We start from the raw sequence: 20,505 nt of genomic DNA on the forward strand, positions 1-20,505 counted from the left end.
TGACAAAATATCCCCGTATAAGGATATTCAAGGCTGTTGGGGCAAGTGCGGTGAACATCCGTGGTGGTTGAATATCTGAACTGGGTCCCAGGGATCTCACCTTTGGTCGACTTCATCACTGGGGAGACAAATGCGGCCAGGCGTGGTTCTGATCACACCATCCTGTTTATCCACCCCTTCGAATGCCGTGTTCCAGCATTAATAGATGGTAGCAAACATCACCATACAATAGTGTATCGGTGGCTAACAGACGGTCTTGTTTTATTTAGGCCTTTAATCCCCGAGAACCAGGCCTGCTTTCGGGCCGACACAATAATCCTTAAATTCAACGACAGAGCAGTTGCTGCTATTATTATTATCATACAACGCAGTTCCTGCGGGGTAATAATGTACATCGTTCGAGCTGTGTGTGAATACACACACACAGGGCAGTGCAGGTCCAGTCTGCATTTAACAATGCATCTTGCATCTTGGCGAGCGTATGGGCGAGTGTGCTGTCAGTCAGTTGAGCATGTAGTCGAGCAGGTGTGTGGGTTAGTGAAGAAGTGTTTGCGTGCGTGTGTGAACGTTGGGGTGAGTGTGTAGCCGAGCGCTCTGTAAGTCAGTAAGCATGTGGATATGCATGTGGGCGAGCATTTGGGTGAGCATGTGGGCGAGTGCGGAGGTGAGTGCATCGTCAGTCGGGTGAGCGAGGGGGAGAGCGGGTGAGCACCGCGATGACAGCCCCGCGGGGAACGGGAACTCCTCCCACCTCCCTCATCCTCTTCTTCCCCTCCGCCTGCCGCTTCAGCAGCTTCATCTTCCTCGAAATGTCACCTCCGTACTGATGGCAACATCGTCACACGCCATCGCCGAGCCTCGTCACGCAGCATCATCATCTTACCTCTACTGCTACTAATCGACCTCAAGAAATATGGTCCACATTAAATCGAATACCTCATGGTGGATCCAGCCACTGCTTATTATTTATTATTATGCTTGTTTAGCCAGGAGACCCTTTTATTCCGAAGGGTCCTGCCAAGTTTTTGTAGAAAGGGGGCGATGTTGCTACGCGTGAGTCATCTGCGGGCAATGTTTTTTCAGTATTGGGATGTTTTGGCCATTATCAGTTACATTACATAATTTATTTGTATATCTATTGGAGGGAACCAGGAGGATATGGAGGAAAACCCATGCAAAACAAAAACGCCACGCAGAAAGGTGCCTGGACTCGGGAAACAAACCCAGGCCCATGTTGCTATCAGTCACGAGTGTCATCACCGCGCCACCTGCCGGCCCTTCGCAAGTTCTAAATTCAAAGAAATACCGGTGTGCGATTGCGTAAACGCCAACCCAACCATTGTCCACATGGTCGTGAACCACTGTGAACTCCGTAAATTAACGCAAGTCTTTGGGTCTCTATGTAAGTCTATTAGTCTCGACGTGGGAACAAATAGTCGTGGGTGCGTATCAGTCTTTTCCTAGCTAACGAATCTGGACATAGACTGGTAGGTGAATTTCCGTGCTCAAGAGAATTATATCTCTGTGTGCCATGTAGTCACCCCTCAAACTCCTCAACATTGTCACATATTATCGTCACTTCCACACCGCACCTCATCCGGCATCGGCACACCTCATCATCCGAAATCACCGCTCCTTGTCATGTGCCGCTACACCTCATCACATCATTATCACACCATCACACCCCACCGAACATCGTCGGCGCTACTCACGCATTTGGCGAGGACGTTCTTGCGGAAAGCTTTGATCCTGGAAAACGAGAATGGCACCAACGTCGTCAGTTTCTTAGCGACACCAACATCATCACCATCATCACAATCTCCGCCATCAAGATGATTTATCGCGAACACCAAAACCCAAACTATCCTGATCAATCTCACTTATCCAGCGTGTATTGTGTGTCACGTACGTCTCCCTGGCGATGACCTTCGACCCAATGGTGGCCTGGATCGCGACCTCAAACATCTGGCGGGGGATGGAGTCGCGGAGACGAATGCACATCTCCTTGCCAACCAGGTGTGCCTTGTCCCTACATGCACACAGGAACACAATGTACATGCAATTGTGTGCACACACATGTCGACAAGAGTGTATGTGCGCGTCTATACGTGGGGAGCGGCAGTGCAGAGGTCAGCACACTGTGCTACAAACGCGGCGACCACAGTTCAACTCCCGCTTATAGCCAATATCGGCGACGAATATCTCAACTGGTCCTTCTTGGTCCACTCAGCCTTAAATCAAGAACCTGGTATGATGTGTACACATCAGTCTGTTAAGGCTATATGGTGGATCTTTGCCTTTTGTGTGTATGCATGTTTGTGCAGGTGCAGGTGCATCCGGATGTGCCTGCGGGTGTGTGTCTGTATGTCCATGCCGGTGTGTGTCCATGTGTTACGTTTACGATTAGGGTGAGAACCCGGTGACCCAAGTTATATTCCCGCTCATGGCCAACACCAGTGACGATTATCTGAACCAGTCCTAGGCCTTCCCTAGGTCGACTCAGCCTCAAATGAGTACCTGGTGCGGTGTCTAAAAACATCATCACTGGGGAGACGAAGGAGTGGCTGGGTGTATTGTTGGCCACCCACCCCCTCGTGTGCCGTGGCGGCCTTCATAGGTGCTCGCTAACAGCCCTTGCCCCAACAGTCTGTTTCAGGCTACACGGGGGATCTTTGTTTTTTGTGTGTGCTGCGTGTTCGGACCGGTGCACGATGTTCGTGAGTTCCTCCACAGGTTTCCCGTTGAGCATAACGTCCATGCGCACGATGTCCACGGGCTCGTAGCCAGCCTCCTCGTAGTCAAAGCTGTACACGGGGGTGTTACCATGGTGAGCAGACCAGGTGGCATGTAGATACACGGGGATACACACAGACATGCAAATAGTGCACGGGGATACACAGGGGTGCACGAGCATGCAAATAAACACAGAGATGCACGGTGCAGGCATGGCTATGCGTAAGGGTGCACTCGTAGGAGTACACAGGGAAGCAGAGGGGTGCACGCGGATACATGGAGACAAGGCGTGGTTGTGCGGCGGTGGCTGACGTCACCTGGCGTATCCCGAAGACAGGGACTTGAGGATGTCGTAAAAGTCAACGAGGACCTCGCAGAGTGGCATGCGGTAGCGCAGCATGATGCGCGCGCCGTCCATGTACAGCACGTCCACCTGCGTGCCCCGCCGTTCCTGACACGCGGCGACACGCGGGTAAGCAAAGGTACATGCGGGGACACGCAGGGACACGCGGAGCCACGTGGGGCACGTGTATCTAAAGCGACAGGCGGGGATACTAGAGACACAGAGAGAGACGACACAATCCATAGTTGTATTGTACTTTCTAAGCTCACACGCCTATACTCCTCGCCTACACTAACCCACACCTCCAAATGTTTGTGCAATTTACAGACATTCAATCCAGCAGTGAATTGACATAAGGTGGTTTAATGTCGTGTGTATGGACACGTATGTGTACACGTGCGTGCGTGAGCGTGAGATGTGGCACCTGGCAGAGCTTCATGATGGCACCCATGTGCGCGTCGGGCGTGATGATGGTGCCCGTGATCATGGGCTCCAAGTAGTGCGACACCACCGAGCGGTCTGGCAGCTCACACGGGTTCAGCACCATCACCTCGGCACTACCATGCTCCTGGTAACACCAGCACGGCACAGGGAGGGTCACGGCATGGGCAGGGTCACGGTACAGGGAGGGTTACGGCACAGGAAGGGTCAAGACACAAGGAGGGTCACGGCACAAGGAGGGTCACATCAAGAAGAGAGGGGTCACGGGCAGGATCAGTTACATCATCTCTCACATGGAATGGTGTATAAGTGTTACGTGTTGCTTAAGCGGGTGTGGGTATTACGAGTGTGAGGAGTGATGACATCGTCGTTGACGTACTGCACTATTAACCCGGTGTCTTGAGATCGACTCCTGACCATGCCTTGCATGTGTGCATCTGTAGAGTATGCGTGCGTGCTTGTGTATTTGCTTGAGTGCGGAGCGCTAGTGCAATGGTTAGCGCGCTGCGCTATGGACCCAGCGACCAGAGTTCAATTCCCGCTCACGGCCAACACCAATGACGAATATCTGAATCTGTTCTGGGCCTCCGCTAGGTTGATTTAGCCTCAAATCAGGACCTGGGGCGATGTGTAAACATCGCCAGTGGGGAGACAAAGGCGGCCGGGCGTGATGCTGACCACGCACACCTTTGAGTGTCGTGTCGGCCTTCATAGGTGCTCGCAAACAGCACATGCCCCAACAGTCTATCGAAGGCTACACGGGGTATCTTTGCCTTTGTTTTTGTGCTTGAGTTTGAGAGTGGATGAGCGTGCTTTCATCAGGCCCAGTTCCAGCTCCTCTCAGATGGGGGGAGGGGGAGGGGGTCCAGTAGAGCTGTTGTATGGGGGGCCACCTGAACAGCTATTCACCGCTAAGGAGTGTGAACTTGGGTGAGGTCAAAGGGACATCTGTTGGGGCAGGGCCCACCCAGGCCCCACCCAGGGCCCACCCCAGCTCCCACGTAGTCCGGTCCTGGTGTGTGTATGCGTGAGTGTGTATGCGTGGCGTCACCTTGATGAGGCGTGGGGAGGTGAGCACGGCGCGGTAGGGCACGGTGGGTGCCGTGAGAATGACGCTCGCATTGTACTCCTGCTCCAGCCGCTGCTGGAACACGTCGAGGTGCAACAGGCCCAGGAACCCCAGCCTGCACAAAGAACAAGATTCTCTCGTGTAGCCTTTGACAGACTTGTGGGGCAAGTGCTGTTATCGAGACACCTATGAAGGCCGGCATGGCACACGGGGGGCTGGCATGGCTGGCTCCACGCCCGGCTGCCTTTGTCTTCCCCAGTGTTCATGTTTACACAATGCACCAGGTACTCATTGAAGGATGAGCATATCAATTACATACTCGTGTGTACTGCATGTGTGTGTGTGTATGCGCATGTATATCGCGTGCGTGCGTGCGTGTGTGCGTGTGTATGTCCCGCTGGTGCCCAATGATTTTACCTCCAACCAGCTCCCAAGGCGGCGCTGCTCTCCCTCTGTATGGAGACGCTGGAGTCGCGCAGGGTCAGCCTCTCGAGCGCTGAGCGCAGGGACGTGTACTCCGACTGGTCTGATGGGAACATGCCTGGACAAACAAAGACAAAGATCCCCCGTATAGCCTCAACAGACTGTTGGGGCAGGCGCTGTTAGCGAGCACCTATGAAGGCCGGCACGGCACACGAGGGGGTGGGTGGCCAGCACCACGCCCGGCCGCCTTTGTCTCCCCAGTGGCGATGTTTACACACCGCACCAGGTATTCATATCACGCAAGCACACACGCCACAGACATACACAGCCACCACCATCAACACCACCACCGCTTTTTTTCACACATCAGGGGTTGTTTGTAAGTACGTACGTGTGTTAACATTTGTATGTCAGCGTATATTTTAGTGTTAGTCTACGTACATCTCTGTGTGAGTGCATACGCGCCACGGTGGCAAGAACCACCTAACCTGGTATACAGGAGGTCGTGGGTATGATCCCGACCCTGACACCTGTATATTTGGAGTGTGCATGTTCTCCCAGTGGTTGTGTGGATTTTTCTTCAGGTCCTCCAGTTTTTCCCTACACATTTAGAATAAAGGTGTTTAAAAGTATTTGGCTGCTATAAATTTCCAGCCAATAAGCCACTTCATTGAGCTATCATTTTTGGCCAGATCGCTTCTGAAAAAGAAGCTAATAGCTCAGTGGGCCCTACCTGGTAAAATAAAAAATAGTTTAGTGTTTGTGTGTGTGTGTGTACATATGTGAGTATACACAGTGACAATTATATGCACTGTTCCTGGGGCTTCCCTAGGTCGACCTCAAATAAGTATCTGGTGCGGTGTGTAAACATTGCCACTGGGGAGACAAAGGCGGCCACTCATCCCCTCATATACTGTGCCGGCCTTCATAGTTGCTTGCTAACAGCACTTGCCCTAAAATCTGTTAAAGGATATATGGGGGTCTTTGTATACGAGTATACACAGGTAGTATTCATATGTGTGTTAGCACGTAGGCTTTCGCGACCAATATTATTCATAATCAACGTTTTTGGGTTTAGATCGCGTTATTTATAAATGTGTCGTAACCCTCCACCACCCGACACAGCCAATCAGTAAAAAAGTGTCACGTTGACAAAAGACAAAAATAGTTCACTGCTTTAGCCCACCGGTGTGTTGAAGCGTGAAACCACAACATTTACAATTTTTGAGTACGACGTTTCGCTGGATGCGTTGATTATGAATTCATACGTGTGTTAGCATGTGCGTCCAGCGCCGCGTACCGGCGAACACCATGGGCTTGGAGGGTTTGAACCCGGGCAGGGGCTCTACCTCGTGAGCCGGGTCTTTGTATGCGAGTATACACAGGTAGTATTCATACGTGTGTTAGCGTGTGCGTCCAGCGCCGCGTACCAGCGAACACCATGGGTTTGGAGGGTTTGAACCCGGGCAGAGGCTCCACCTCGTGTGCGGCCGAGTGCACCGTGTCGCCCACCTGAGCCTCGCTAACCTGGCGCATCCCGCACACCAGGTACCCCACCTGGCCCGCGTACCTGGGCACACATACCGCAGCAGACCACGTCACGTGAACCACGTCGCACGCTCACAACGCACGCTCCGCACGCCACGACACACCGCATCACACTGCATGACAACACATTGCGACACACACACGGCACGCCAACCAGGCAACTAATTCCAATCGATGCGAGCCCAGCGCACGTGCGCACACACATTTACACGTGCGAGGGTACACAGCTTGCGCGCACTCATAGAGCACGCGTATAAGTGTTTGCGAGCGCACACAAACGGGTGTCCGCACGTACGTGCGTGAGCTCACAGAGTTGCCGTGGGAGTGGGCAAGGGCAGCAGGAGGCCGATGTCGGACACCTCGTAGTCGCGCTGCCGCAACGAGGTGGAGGAGCTGTGCGTGCGCACGCGGTCGCCGCGGCTCACGGCGCCGTCGCGCACCATCACGCGCGCCACCGCGCCGCGGAACGAGTCGAACTCCGAGGCGAAGAGCAGCGCGCGGAATGGGGCTGTCGCGTCCCCGCGGGGGCTGCACATGCACGCACCCATGCACACAGTTAATATACGTGTGCACGGGTGTGTGAGAATACGTGAACAGGTGTGAAAAGATGTGTGGTAGCAGCGGTGTAGTGGTTACCACGCTGCGCTACGAACCCGGTGAACTGAGTTTGATTTCCGCAAACAGCCAACAACACCAGCTACGATGATCTGAACTAGTCCCGGGCCTCCCCTAGGTCGAATAATCCTCAAATTAGTACCCGGTGCAGTGTGTAAACATCGCCACTAGGGAAACAAAAGTGGTTGGGCATGGTACTGGCAACCCACCCCCTTGTGTGCCTTGCGGGCCTTCATAGGTTCTTGCCAACAGCACTTGCCCCAAAAGTCTACTAAAGTTATATGGGGGATCTGTGTCTTTGCCTTCGTGTGAAGAGAATGTGTGCACGAGTGTGCGTGAGAATGTGTGCGCAAGTGCGTGAGGATGTGTGCACGGGTATGCGTGGTAATGTGTACAACGGTGTGCGTGAGAATGTGTGCAAGGGTGTGCGTGGTAATGTGTACAACGGTGTGCGTGAGAATGTGTGCAAGGGTGTGCGTGGTAATGTGTACAACGGTGTGCGTGAGGATGTGTGCAAGGGTGTGCGTGAGAATGTGTGCAAGGGTGTGCGTGGTAATGTGTACAACGGTGTGCGTGAGAATGTGTACAACGGTGTGCATGAGAATGTGTGCAAGGGTGTGCGTGGTAATGTGTACAACGGTGTGCGTGAGAATGTGTACAACGGTGTGCGTGAGAATGTGTGCAAGGGTGTGCGTGGTAATGTGTACAACGGTGTGCGTGGTAATGTGTACAACGATGTGCGTGAGAATGTGTGCAAGGGTGTGCGTGAGAATGTGTGCAAGGGTGTGCGCACTAACGGAGGGATCCTGTCGATAACCGCCTCCAATATTTGCTCCACATTTGTACCCAACTTGGCAGATACCTGCACACACACACATACACAGACACGCACAGATACAGACACAGCATGCACACAACATTCACATACAGACACAGAATGCATATACAGCAGACGCACAGCAGTTGTTCGTCCGTCATTCTCACTCTAATGCAGTCGCTGGCCGGAATGTCGAAGAGTTTCTCAATCTCCGCGGCGACTCGGTCCGGATCCGCGTTTTTGAGATCGATCTAGCCGAGGCATCAAACACGAAAAAACAACAACCACAACAACAAAGTGAGCTGAGATGGGGATGCATGAGGGGACATGTGGAAACAAGGTGAGGCACGGTGCGGTCATCTGGAACGCTGTTCCTTCCGACATTAGGAAGCCACTGGAGCTATGCACATTTAAATCTACATTAAAAACAAATTTTTTTAAACCGATTTTTGCGTTTAGTTTGTTGTCCTTCCCCCGTACCTCCAATTAGCACGTTTGGCTATGTACAGTGCGATGCGAAACACGTTCAACATGCAGGGAGACGCGGGTAGCCACAGCAATGCACGGAGAGACATGGGGAGGTACATTTATAAGTCTATCTGGCCTTTTGAGGTCTGTCTTGCATCCTAATTTCTTTGCAGCGCAACATCCGCTCCTTCCTTGTGTTTAGACTCTTAAATGTATAAATCCACATCGGATTGCATGAATTGTATGACGAGACGGAAAGGAAGAGAGGGAAAGTGTGAGCTAGAGGGACGGAGGGGGAAGGGAAGGAGGAAGGTGAGATGGGGGGGGGGTAGATGGAGAAGGGGAGGAAGGGAGGGGGGAGGGAGAGAGGCTTCACCTTGTTAATGACGGGGATGATTGCGAGCTCTGCTTCAAATGCGAGGTAAAAGTTTGCCACAGTCTGAGCTTGGATGCCCTGCACAAATACACACAGAGACCCGTACAGCCTTAAAGAATGTTGGGGGGGAAATACTGTTAGTGAGCACCAGTCATAGGGCTAGCGAGCGCCACATTCTCTCAATCCTGATGTTTAAATACACCACACTGAGCACTCATCTAAGGCTGAGTCGACCGAGGGGAGGCCCAAGACTGGTTCAGATTTTACTTGCTACTGACATACACACTGGCAAACAACAAATTGGCACACATGCATGTAACCCACCATGCCCTCTCGCTACAGTGGGCATGCATGCATGCCTGCGTGTGTGTTCCTGAGTGTGATTGTGACTGAGCATACGTGTCTGTAAGTTGTGTGCATGTCTGTGTGAATGTGCCCAAGTGCATGCGAATGATTGCTTGCATGTGTGTGCGATTGTGTGCACGTTTTGAGTCTTTTCTGTTCGTGTTTGTACGCACATGAGTGAGTGCGTCTGTTTGTGTGCGTGTTTATATGTTCATGCACGCTTCTTTTTGCACACGTGTGCCGGTGCGTGCACGCTTGTATATGTGTTGCCGTGCGTTTGCTTTTACATTCGCACGTGTGCATGGCTGTGCATCTTGTTAGAACCTCATTAGCGTCGACCAATAGAAGCACTCCCTGGCAGGCTGCGAGCGACCGCGACACCTCATAGTTGAAATCCACGTGGCCCTAACACACGCGCACACATAAATACAAAGATCCCCCGTATAGCCTTTAACAGACTGTTGGAGCAAGTGCTGTTAGCGAGCAACTATTAAGGCCGGTACGGTACACGAGGGGGTGGGTGGCCCAAACCATGCCTGGCCACTTTTGTCTCCCCAGTGGTAATGTTTACACATCACACAAGGTACTCATTTAAGGGTGAATCGACCTAGGGGAGGTCCAGGACCAGTTCATATATTCCCCGCTGTTATTGGTCATGAACGGGAATGGAATCCAGGTCTCTGGGTTCGTAGCGCAGTGCTAAACACTATGTTATCGCTCCGCACGCACACACACACACAAGCATTCATACACACATACACACGTGTATACACACATCCGCACAAGCATATGCACATGGACATATGTAAGCACAGAAGGTTGGGCATGTACGTGACAAGCGTGTATACTTGGTTTGTCTAAGAAGTGAAGGGTGGACACATGCTGTGTGTATATGTGTGTGTACTAGAATTTCTAGGCACTTGAGTGTGCATACGTGTGTATACCGATGTGTCTATGAGGTCGAGTGTGTACCTGCGGCGTATATGTATGTGTATATGTCGTTGTGTGTGTAGTAGTGGGGAGCGGTAGTGTAGCGGTTAGCACGCTGCCTGAGATTGATTCCCACTCACGGCCAACACCAGTGACGATTATCTGAAGCAGTCCTGGGCCTCCTCTAGGTCAACTCAGCCTGATATGAGTACCTGTGAGGTGTGTAAACATCGCCACTATCGAGAAAAAAGGCGGCTGGGCATGGTGCTGGTCTTCCCGTCCTCCTGTGTGCCGTGTTGGCCTTCATAGGTGCTCGCTAAAAGCACTTGCTTCTATAGTCTGTTAAGGCTATACGGGGGATCTTTGTGTGTGTGCATGCATGTGTAGAGGAGTGAAATACGCGGTTGCGCACAGTTAACCGACGGCAACTGAGGGCAAACAGGTGCGCGTGTGCAACACGAGGGTTGCACGGACAAATCGCCAGTTGTTAAGGGGCGAAGCAAGGTGCAAACGGGGTCGACCGGTTGTGCACGTTGAGACCAGAGGTGTTGCCAGGGAGGCATGGCGATAAGGGTTGATTGATGGGCCAACAGGCGCCGGCCTAGCGAGAGCTTAAAGAGACGCACGAGAAGTCTTGGATAATTAGCAGAGAGATGTAAGGGTGTGTGCGTGAGCGGAGGGAGAGTTGTTGCCGGGGACAAGATTGAAAAGACATCTCGCCGCTCCAGCCGTTAACGGGACCTCAGCCCTCACGCCGTCGCCGGGCGGGTGTTGGCTGATCCCCCCGCCCGGGACAGACGGGTGAGCGGGTCTGAGGGAGAGTAGGAGAGGGCAGCGGTGGAGATGTAGAGTTGCTGTGTGCGTAGACGCTGTGTGTGTAGACGCTGTGTGCGGAGACACTGTGTGCAAAGATGCTGTGTGCGGAGTCGCTGAGAGCAGAGCTGCTGAGTGCAGGATGAGTGAGGTGGAAGGCTGATAAGAGTGGGGAGGAGTTAGTCATAAGTCACCGTATTGATAGTTATAGGAGTGCCTACAACTGGTGCAAGAATAGGTGAATAAAGTGTAAGCAGGTGACTTGTTACAAAGTGTCGGTGTGAGTAATTTTTGAAGACGCTACACATGTGTGTGTATGAGGTTGAGTGTGAACCTGTGGCGTATATGCATGTATGTGTATACGTGTGTATGTGTATACACGTGTGTGTGTGTACCGGTGTGTCTATGAGGTTGAGCATGTACGCGTGGCGCGTGTGCACATGCGAGTAGAACAGCGTGGCTGTCTGAGCCTTGACCGTGATGCCTCTCTCCCGCTCCACCTGGAGCGTGTCCAGCACCTGCTTGTTCCCTGAGCTCGGCTGGATGGCTCCTGTGCACACACACACACAAAACAAAGATCCCCCGTATAGCCTTCAACAAACTGTTGAGGCAAGGGCTGTTTGGGAGCGACTATTAAGGCTAGCACAAGGGGGTCGGGTGGGGTGGCCAGAACCACGGCCACCCGGCCGCTTTTTTCTCCCAAATGCTGAGGTTTACACACCACATCAGGTACTCGTTTGAGGCAGAGTTGACCTAAGGGAGGCTCAGCAGCTGTTTAAATATTCGAAACGGATGTTGGCTGCGAGCAGAAACTGAATTCAGGTCACCAGATTCGTAGCGCAGGCCGCAATCCACTTTGCCATCGCTCCCCACATGCACACACACGTAAAACGACGCAGATCCCCGTGTAGCCTACACAAGACTGTTGGGGTAAGAGCTATTAGCGAGGACTCATGAAGACTAGACAAGTGCACAAGAGGGTGGCATGGCCCGCACACACGCATGAAAGCACGCACGCATACGAATGCACACATATGAACACAAACATTCACACGCACACCCGCACACGCACAGGAGGAGGTGTTAAGAGGTGGTAATGCGAGGAGGAAAAGTTGTGAGGAGGAAAAGGAGGTGTGAGAACGACTGAGTAGGAGGGGAAGGAGTTGTGAAGAGGAAGAGGAGGTGTGAGGAGGTAGTGTGAGGAGTCAGAGGAGTGGGAGGGAGAGCGGAGCGTACCCGTGATCTCGAGGAGCCGGTCGGCAAGCGTGCTCTTGCCATGATCAACGTGCGCCACGATGCTGAAGTTCCGGATCCTCTCCATGGGGAACAGAGACAGATCCGGGACCTGCAGCATAAGCACACAGTCCCCCAGTGCAGGCTACGTTATAGAGTGCGGTTAGCGAGCACCTATGAAGGCTGGAGAGGCACACGAGGAGGTGGTGTGGTCAGCACCATGCCGAGCTGGCCGCCTTTGCCTCCCCAGTGCTGATGTTTGGACACCGCACCAGGTACTCGTTTTCAGAACCAGTTTGGATATCGCTCGCCACTGATGTTCGCCGTGGTGTAAAATCAAAGCCATTATGCCAAGTCCTTAGCGTAGTGTGTAACACATTGCACCACCACTCCTAACGGCCACGTCATCACACCTGATAACACACACCTCATCATGCTGGCCAAAATCCACACTTTTATTCTAAAGTGTTATTTTGGCATGATGCCAGGAGACAAAGAATGCATTTGGAACTCTCGTATTAGCCTATGTTCGAACACAATCTGCAGAGGTTGATATCACAGATCTGCATACATGAGAGCACGCAGCACTTTCCCGCCCTCCCACCTACAAAGACATGTTCGTTGCATGGCAGTCAAACCGATATATTTATTCTAATGAAGTGCAAAACCAAATTTATCGTGGGATTGTTTTGTGCAGTCATTGGTGACTGGCCGGAGACCATCAACTCACTAGCCTCGAAAACCCGGCTTCATCACTGTTGGCTGAAACCAAGATTCGAACTCAGAACCTAAGCGGGACCGGCTCAGTGCTACGACACAGCCATTGTGAACCCCCTGAGCAACCCGTCCACCACTCCAGCTCTTACTGCCCAGTCAATGCACCTTCTCCCCTCTTGCTTACCGCAACCTCTTCCTTTTCCACCTCACCTTGGCTTCATCACTGTAGCTCCTCGTGCTGACACCGTGACCCGACCTTAACCTTGACCTCGGCCCCGCCCTGAGCGGCCTCAGCAGCAGCAGGGCCCGTGTGTTCAACATCAGCGGCGGTCTCTCCTCCTGCGCCGCCGTGGGGTTAACATTGAGGTCAATTAAAACGGTTTCAACTGGACCCACATTCAAACGGAGTTTCAGCACCATAAGGCTTGAGATCTCCATCGTTGAATGAAGGCTTTCCCTCGCCATCACCATCTTATCAGTATCACGATACAGCAATCCTTCTAGCTCCTCCACATATGTTTAGTTCATTGCTCCATCTCTGTATTGGACGTAGTCTCAGGTGTGTTCTCTCCTTTGGCTGGAAATCAATGTGATGTCTTTAACTTGCGTTTGTTCTGTGGTCCGTCTGTAGCTCTTTCTGTCTCTCAGTGCAATTCTCAGAATACACATCTCCATGCTTCTTTAAGTACTTTTCAGCTGTTGTTCAATTTTCTTTGTGAACATACCAATGCGCTTAAAGGAGAAACGGTTTAATCAGTGTATTTTACCTGCTGTGACATATGAATTGGAAATATATTACATAAACACAGTGTAATATTGTAGAAGCGCGCGAGTTTAAAGCAGTTTAAAGTAACGTAATCAGAAAATACATCTCCTTCAATAGCTGTCTCTCTGTATACAAAAATAAAATATGTTTTACATAACCCAATGGCCCTACAGCCTTCTAAGAGTTAATAATTTGAGCAGCATTGATTCAAAGCAAGCAAACTCCGGATGGGTTTTGATATACGGCGTCGCATCAGCAGATTCAGGCTCGCTTGAATCAATTCTGGTGAACTGTCAGATGTCATAGGCAAGAATAATCTTTTAAAGATATGGGTCCTCGTTAGATGTGAAATACAACTAAAAATAATCATAAATGGTAATCTTGGGTAATATCATTGTAATCGAGAACCATAGTAACTAGAAGGGAATTCATGATCTAGAACCGTATGGTTAAAGAAACAACACATCCATTCGAATCTATAGAATGGCCCGCGGAAGGAGATATCGCAGATTTACTTCAGAAATTAATTCAAGTGACCTCTGGTCTACACGAAACTTTCTCACCCATCCTGCAACGGAAAAATATTCGTCGCATGTCAGACAACCTCGATATTTTAAATTTTCAGTGCTGGAATTTTTTCAGATTAAGTGCAACAACAAAGTGAGTGATATTATATTTTTGGTTCTTTCGGTAAAGTCACGTAGAAGGGAGATAATAAAATAATACAAATATAAAACAATAAAAATTCTCACGACGTTTCGACTGCAACACAAGCAATCATCATCAGATGTGAAATCCACAGCAATAAAATTGGTGATGTGAAATCCACAGCAATAAAATTGGTGATTTTCTTGCTGTGGATTTTACACCTGATGATTGCTTGTGTTGCAGTCGAAACGTCGTGAGAATTTTTATTGTTTTATATTTGTATTATTTTATTATTTACCTTCTACGTGACTTTACCGAAAGAACCAATAATATGAATCCCTGCAGTCACGAAAGCTTTAAATCAAAAATGAGTGATGTGTTTTTTATCGCAATCATCGCAAAACAAAAACACATCACTCTAAATGTTAAACACTTGAGATCCCGGTTAATTCAGAGGTGAAGGATCAGTACCCTGGCATCTGAGGCACCAGGCCACCTCAGGTTCTGTTGGTCTAACACGATTTAGCCTGTTAACCTCGTTCAGTCTGAAACCCTATTAAATCTGGTGCTTTTGCGTTTAAAATTGTTTAACTTTGAACCATAACACCATGTTTTTGAATGGAGAAGCTTGGTACTGAACGTACAGTACTTTAAAAAGATTAACTCGACCCGTGTAACTTGAAAACGATTTAACCTGCCCCATGTCTATTGTAGAAATGTGTAATCCGTTTAAACTGAAACCTTTATAACTCAACAGTCTTAACTTGGATGCACATCCCCGTAATATGTGCTACTCTTGGTCTAACAGGGGTTAAACCTGGATTCTTGTTGGTCTAACACGGTGTAGCCTGGGACCGTGATGGTCTAACACGGCGTAGCCTGGGACCGTGATGGTCTAACACGGCGTAGCCTGGCAACGTGATGGTCTAACACGGCGTAGCCTGAGGCAGTGATGGTCTAACACGGCGTAGCCTGGCAATGTGATGGTCTAACATGGCGTAGCCTGGGGCAGTGATGGTCTAACACGGCGTAGCCTGGGACCGTGATGGTCTAACGCGGCGTAGCCTGGGACCGTGATGGTCTAACACGGCGTAGCCTGGGGCAGTGATGGTCTAACACGGCGTAGCCTGGCAACGTGATGGTCTAACACGGCGTAGCCTGGGGCAGTGATGGTCTAACACGGTGTAGCCTGGCAACGTGATGGTCTAACACGGCGTAGCCTGGGGCAGTGATGGTCTAACACGGTGTAGCCTGGGACCGTGATGGTCTAACACGGCGTAGCCTGGAACCGTGATGGTCTAACACGGCGTAGCCTGGGACCGTGATGGTCTAACACGGCGTAGCCTGGGACCGTGATGGTCTAACACGGCATAGCCTGGGACCGTGATGGTCTAACACGGCGTAGCCTGGGACCGTGATGGTCTAACACGGCGTAGCCTGGGACCGTGATGGTCTAACATGGCGTAGCCTGGGACCGTGATGGTCTAACACGGCGTAGCCTGGGACCGTGATGGTCTAACACGGCGTAGCCTGGGACCGTGATGGTCTAACGCGGCGTAGCCTGGGACAGTGATGGTCTAACACGGCGTAGCCTGGCAACGTGATGGTCTAACACGGCGTAGCCTGGGGCAGTGATGGTCTAACACGGCGTAGCCTGGCAACGTGATGGTCTAACACGGCGTAGCCTGGGGCAGTGATGGTCTAACACGGCGTAGCCTGGGACCGTGATGGTCTAACGCGGCGTAGCCTGGGACCGTGATGGTCTAACACGGCGTAGCCTGGGGCAGTGATGGTCTAACACGGCGTAGCCTGGCAACGTGATGGTCTAACACGGCGTAGCCTGGGGCAGTGATGGTCTAACACGGTGTAGCCTGGCAACGTGATGGTCTAACACGGCGTAGCCTGGGGCAGTGATGGTCTAACACAGCGTAGCCTGGCAACGTGATGGTCTAACACGGCGTAGCCTGGGGCAGTGATGGTCTAACACGGCGTAGCCTGGCAACGTGATGGTCTAACACGGCGTAGCCTGGGGCAGTGATGGTCTAACACGGTGTAGCCTGGGACCGTGATGGTCTAACACGGCGTAGCCTGGCAACGTGATGGTCTAACACGGCGTAGCCTGGGACCGTGATGGTCTAACACGGCGTAGCCTGGGACCGTGATGGTCTAACACGGCGTAGCCTGGGACCGTGATGGTCTAACACGGCGTAGCCTGGGACCGTGATGGTCTAACACGGCGTAGCCTGGCAACGTGATGGTCTAACACGGCGTAGCCTGGGACCGTGATGGTCTAACACGGCGTAGCCTGGGACCGTGATGGTCTAACACGGCGTAGCCTGGCAACGTGATGGTCTAACACGGCGTAGCCTGGGACCATGATGGTCTAACACGGTGTAGCCTGGGACCGTGATGGTCTAACACGGCGTAGCCTGGGACCGTGATGGTCTAACACGGCGTAGCCTGGGACCGTGATGGTGTAACACGGTGTAGCCTGGGACCGTGATGGTCTAACACGGCGTAGCCTGGCAACGTGATGGTCTAACACGGCGTAGCCTGGGACCATGATGGTCTAACACGGTGTAGCCTGGGACCATGATGGTCTAACACGGTGTAGCCTGGGACCGTGATGGTCTAACACGGCGTAGCCTGGGACCGTGATGGTCTAACACGGCGTAGCCTGGGACCGTGATGGTCTAACACGGCGTAGCCTGGGACCGTGATGGTCTAACACGGCGTAGCCTGGGACCGTGATGGTCTAACATGGCGTAGCCTGGGACCGTGATGGTCTAACACGGCGTAGCCTGGGACCGTGATGGTCTAACACGGCGTAGCCTGGCAACGTGATGGTCTAACACGGCGTAGCCTGGGACCATGATGGTCTAACACGGCGTAGCCTGGGACCATGATGGTCTAACACGGTGTAGCCTGGGACCGTGATGGTCTAACACGGCGTAGCCTGGGACCGTGATGGTCTAACACGGCGTAGCCTGGGACCATGATGGTCTAACACGGCGTAGCCTGGGACCATGATGGTCTAACACGGCGTAGCCTGGGACCGTGATGGTCTAACACGGCGTAGCCTGGGACCGTGATGGTCTAACACGGCGTAGCCTGGGACCGTGATGGTCTAACACGGCGTGGCCTGGGACCGTGATGGTCTAACACGGCGTAGCCTGGGACCATGATGGTCTAACACGGTGTAGCCTGGGACCGTGATGGTCTAACACGGCGTAGCCTGGGACCGTGATGGTCTAACACGGCGTAGCCTGGGACCGTGATGGTCTAACACGGCGTAGCCTGGGACCATGATGGTCTAACACGGCGTAGCCTGGGACCGTGATGGTCTAACACGGCGTAGCCTGGAACCGTGATGGTCTAACACGGCGTAGCCTGGGACCGTGATGGTCTAACACGGCGTGGCCTGGGACCGTGATGGTCTAACACGGCGTGGCCTGGGACCGGTGTCAAAGTCAACCGCAGTTCACTCCGGTGCCCCCCCCCCCCGATATGACCCCCCCCCCCCCCCGATATGACCCCCCCCCCCCTTAATCTCTCAGACCCCCGCCCCCCACCCGCCCCCCGCTCTGACCTCCCCCGCCCCCACGTGCGCGAGGCCTCTGCTTGCGGCTGCCCGGGGTCACGCGGAATCGATCCAGCGTGATGAATCCTCGTCGATTAAATCGACGAGCTTTGGCCAAAAAGCGAACCTCTCTGTCCAATTCTTGTTGAGTTTTTCGCAGTTGAGCAGGGTCGCTTTGAGATCAGGATCAGAATAGTTACTAATACTGGAGATTTCACGTTGCTGTGCCGGGGGTCCGGTATATCCGTAGGACATTTAATGCTGAGTTTATAACCAAAGTGGTAATAATTTGTAATAACCCCCCCTATCAGATGGACCATAACATGTAATTAAAATAAACTGGCCGAACGCACCAATAATATTGTTTACGAACTATGAGCCAATCATCATCACCACCAAATGTGGTCGATAAACGCGCTTTAACAATCGACGGGGGGAGTCGATTCGACCTTCACTCGTGGCGTCGATTCCCAGCGAACGGCCAATCGTGCGCGCGCGTCACCACCACCACCACCACAGGGCGGGGCAATCGAGGGCCGACAAGAGCCTCGCAATCGATTGGGGGGAGGGGCTCTGCGAGACCGTCGATTGCGGACGCGGCAGGCGGCGCAAGGTGGGGGTTGTGAGGGGGAGGCGAGGAGGGGGGGGGAGGCGAGGAGGGGGGGGAGGCGAGGAGGGGGGGGGAGGCGAGGAGGGGGGGGGGAGGCGAGGAGGGGGGGGGGAGGCGAGGAGGGGGGGGGGAGGCGAGGAGGGGGGGGGAGGCGAGGAGGGGGGGGGAGGCGAGGAGGGGGGGGGAGGCGAGGAGGGGGGGGGGAGGCGAGGAGGGGGGGGGGGGAGGCGAGGAGGGGGTGGGGGGGAGGCGAGGAGGGGGGGGGGGGAGGCGAGGAGGGGGGGGGGAGGCGAGGAGGGGGGGGGAGGCGAGGAGGGGGGGGGGAGGCGAGGAGGGGGGGGAGGCGAGGAGGGGGGGGGGAGGCGAGGAGGGGGGGGGGAGGCGAGGAGGGGGGGGGGAGGCGAGGAGGGGGGGGGAGGCGAGGAGGGGGGGGGAGGCGAGGAGGGGGGGGGGAGGCGAGGAGGGGGGGGGAGGCGAGGAGGGGGGGGGGAGGCGAGGAGGGGGGGGGAGGCGAGGAGGGGGGGGGAGGCGAGGAGGGGGGGGGGAGGCGAGGAGGGGGGGGGGGAGGCGAGGAGGGGGGGGGGGGAGCGAGGAGGGGGGGGGGGGGAGCGAGGAGGGGGGGGGGGGAGCGAGGGGGGGGGGGGGGGAGGCGAGGAGGGGGGGGGGAGCGAGGGGGGGGGGGAGGCGAGGAGGGGGGGGGAGGCGAGGAGGGGGGGGGGGGGGAGGCGAGGAGGGGGGGGGGGGGCGAGGTAGGGGGGGGGGGGGAGCGAGGTGGGGGGGGGAGCGAGGTGGGGGGGGGAGGCGAGGAGGGGGGAGGCGAGGAGGGGGGGGAGCGAGGAGGGGGGGGAGGCGAGGAGGGGGGGGGAGGCGAGGAGGGGGGGGGGAGCGAGGAGGGGGGGGAGGCGAGGAGGGGGGGGGAGGCGAGGAGGGGGGGGGGAGGCGAGGAGGGGGGGGAGGCGAGGAGGGGGGGGAGGCGAGGAGGGGGGGGGAGGCGAGGAGGGGGGGGGAGGCGAGGAGGGGGGGGGGGGAGGCGAGGAGGGGGGGGGAGGCGAGGAGGGGGGGGGAGGCGAGGAGGGGGGGGGAGGCGAGGAGGGGGGGGGAGGCGAGGAGGGGGGGGAGGCGAGGAGGGGGGGGGAGGCGAGGGGAGGGGAGGAGGGGGGGGAGGCGAGGAGGGGGGGGGAGGCGAGGAGGGGGGGGAGGCGAGGAGGGGGGGGGGGCGAGGAGGGGGGGGAGGGCGAGGAGGGGGGGGAGGGCGAGGCGGGGGGGGAGGGCGAGGAGGGGGGGGAGGGCGAGGAGGGGTGGGGAGGGCGAGGAGGGGGGGGAGGGCGAGGAGGGGGAGGGAGGGCGAGGAGGGGGGGAGGGCGAGGAGGGGGGGGGGCGAGGATGGGGGGAGGCGAGGAGGGGGGGGGAGGGCGAGGAGGGGGGGGGAGGGCGAGGGAGGGGGGGAGGGCGGGAGGGGGGAGGGAGGGGGGGGGCGAGGAGGGGGGGGAGGGCGAGGAGGGGGGGGGAGGGCGAGGAGGGGGGGGGAGGGCGAGGAGGGGGGGGAGGGCGAGGAGGGTGGGGGGAGGGCGAGGAGGGGGGGGGCAGGCGAGGAGGGGGGGGAGGCGAGGAGGGGGGGCAGGCGAGGAGGGGGGGGAGGCGCGGAGGGGGGGGAGGCGAGGAGAAGGGGGGAGGCGAGGGGGGGGGGGGCGAGGAGGGGGGGAGGTGAGGAGGGGGTGGCGAGGAGGGGGGGCGAGGAGGGGGCGGGGGGGGGGCGAGGAGGGGGCGGGGGAGGCGAGGAGAGGGAGGGGGGAGAAGAGGAGGGGGCGAGGGGGGGGAGGCGAGGAGGGAGGGGGGAGGCGAGGAGGGGGGGGGCGAGGAGGGGGGGGGCGAGGAGGGGGGGGGGGGCGAGGAGGGGGGGGCGAGGAGGGGGGGGCGAGGAGGGGGGGGGCGAGGAAGGAGTTGGGGGGAGGCGAGGAGGGGGCGGGGGAGGCGAGGAGGGGGAAAGGGGGGTAGGGGCGAGGAGGGGGTGGGGGCTAATGGGAGGGGGC

At 55.3% G+C, this 20,505-nt stretch overlaps 1 protein-coding gene and 1 pseudogene across 2 annotated transcripts; both read right to left on the reverse strand.

Annotated features, from left to right (window-relative positions):
* Positions 1–260: 260 nt before the first annotated feature.
* GUF1 (GTP binding elongation factor GUF1) lies at positions 261–18,316 on the reverse strand. Of its 2 annotated transcripts, none has more exons than XM_061560086.1 (18): positions 17,993–18,316; positions 13,082–13,210; positions 12,158–12,266; positions 11,317–11,471; positions 9,503–9,583; positions 8,834–8,911; positions 8,157–8,240; positions 7,970–8,034; positions 6,867–7,085; positions 6,440–6,579; positions 5,004–5,127; positions 4,569–4,701; positions 3,501–3,644; positions 3,051–3,184; positions 2,703–2,804; positions 1,910–2,029; positions 1,713–1,749; positions 261–823 (listed from the first exon to the last, which is right to left on the reverse strand). In XM_061560086.1, the coding sequence occupies exons 2-18, from the start codon at positions 13,190–13,192 to the stop codon at positions 677–679; spliced, it is 1,983 nt and encodes a 660-aa protein (XP_061416070.1). In that variant the 5' UTR covers positions 13,193–13,210; positions 17,993–18,316; the 3' UTR covers positions 261–676. The 2 variants fall into 2 exon arrangements, with proteins under 2 accessions (XP_061416070.1, XP_061416069.1); XM_061560085.1 differs by having other exon boundaries at positions 17,875–17,999.
* Positions 18,317–18,510: 194 nt separating this feature from the next.
* Positions 18,511–20,362, reverse strand: LOC133347423 (basic proline-rich protein-like; annotated as a pseudogene).
* Positions 20,363–20,505: the final 143 nt, after the last annotated feature.

The sequence above is a fragment of the Lethenteron reissneri genome, chromosome 26, assembly GCF_015708825.2.
Source record: "Lethenteron reissneri isolate LAM-NWPU_2019-01 chromosome 26, ASM1570882v1, whole genome shotgun sequence".
Classification (NCBI taxonomy): domain Eukaryota; kingdom Metazoa; phylum Chordata; class Hyperoartia; order Petromyzontiformes; family Petromyzontidae; genus Lethenteron; species Lethenteron reissneri.

Bases quoted from the DNA above. Each gene is read 5' to 3' on its own strand.
- GUF1 (XM_061560086.1), bottom strand. From the start codon at position 13,192: ATGTTGAACACACGGGCCCTGCTGCTGCTGAGGCCGCTCAGGGCGGGG. The intron at 9,584-11,316 runs GTACACACACAC...CGCGTGTGTTAG, and splicing joins TCAACCTCATAGACACACCG to GGCCACGTGGATTTCAACTA. The intron at 824-1,712 runs GTGAGTAGCGCC...TGTTGCCATCAG, and splicing joins AGAACGTCCTCGCCAAATGC to TACGGAGGTGACATTTCGAG.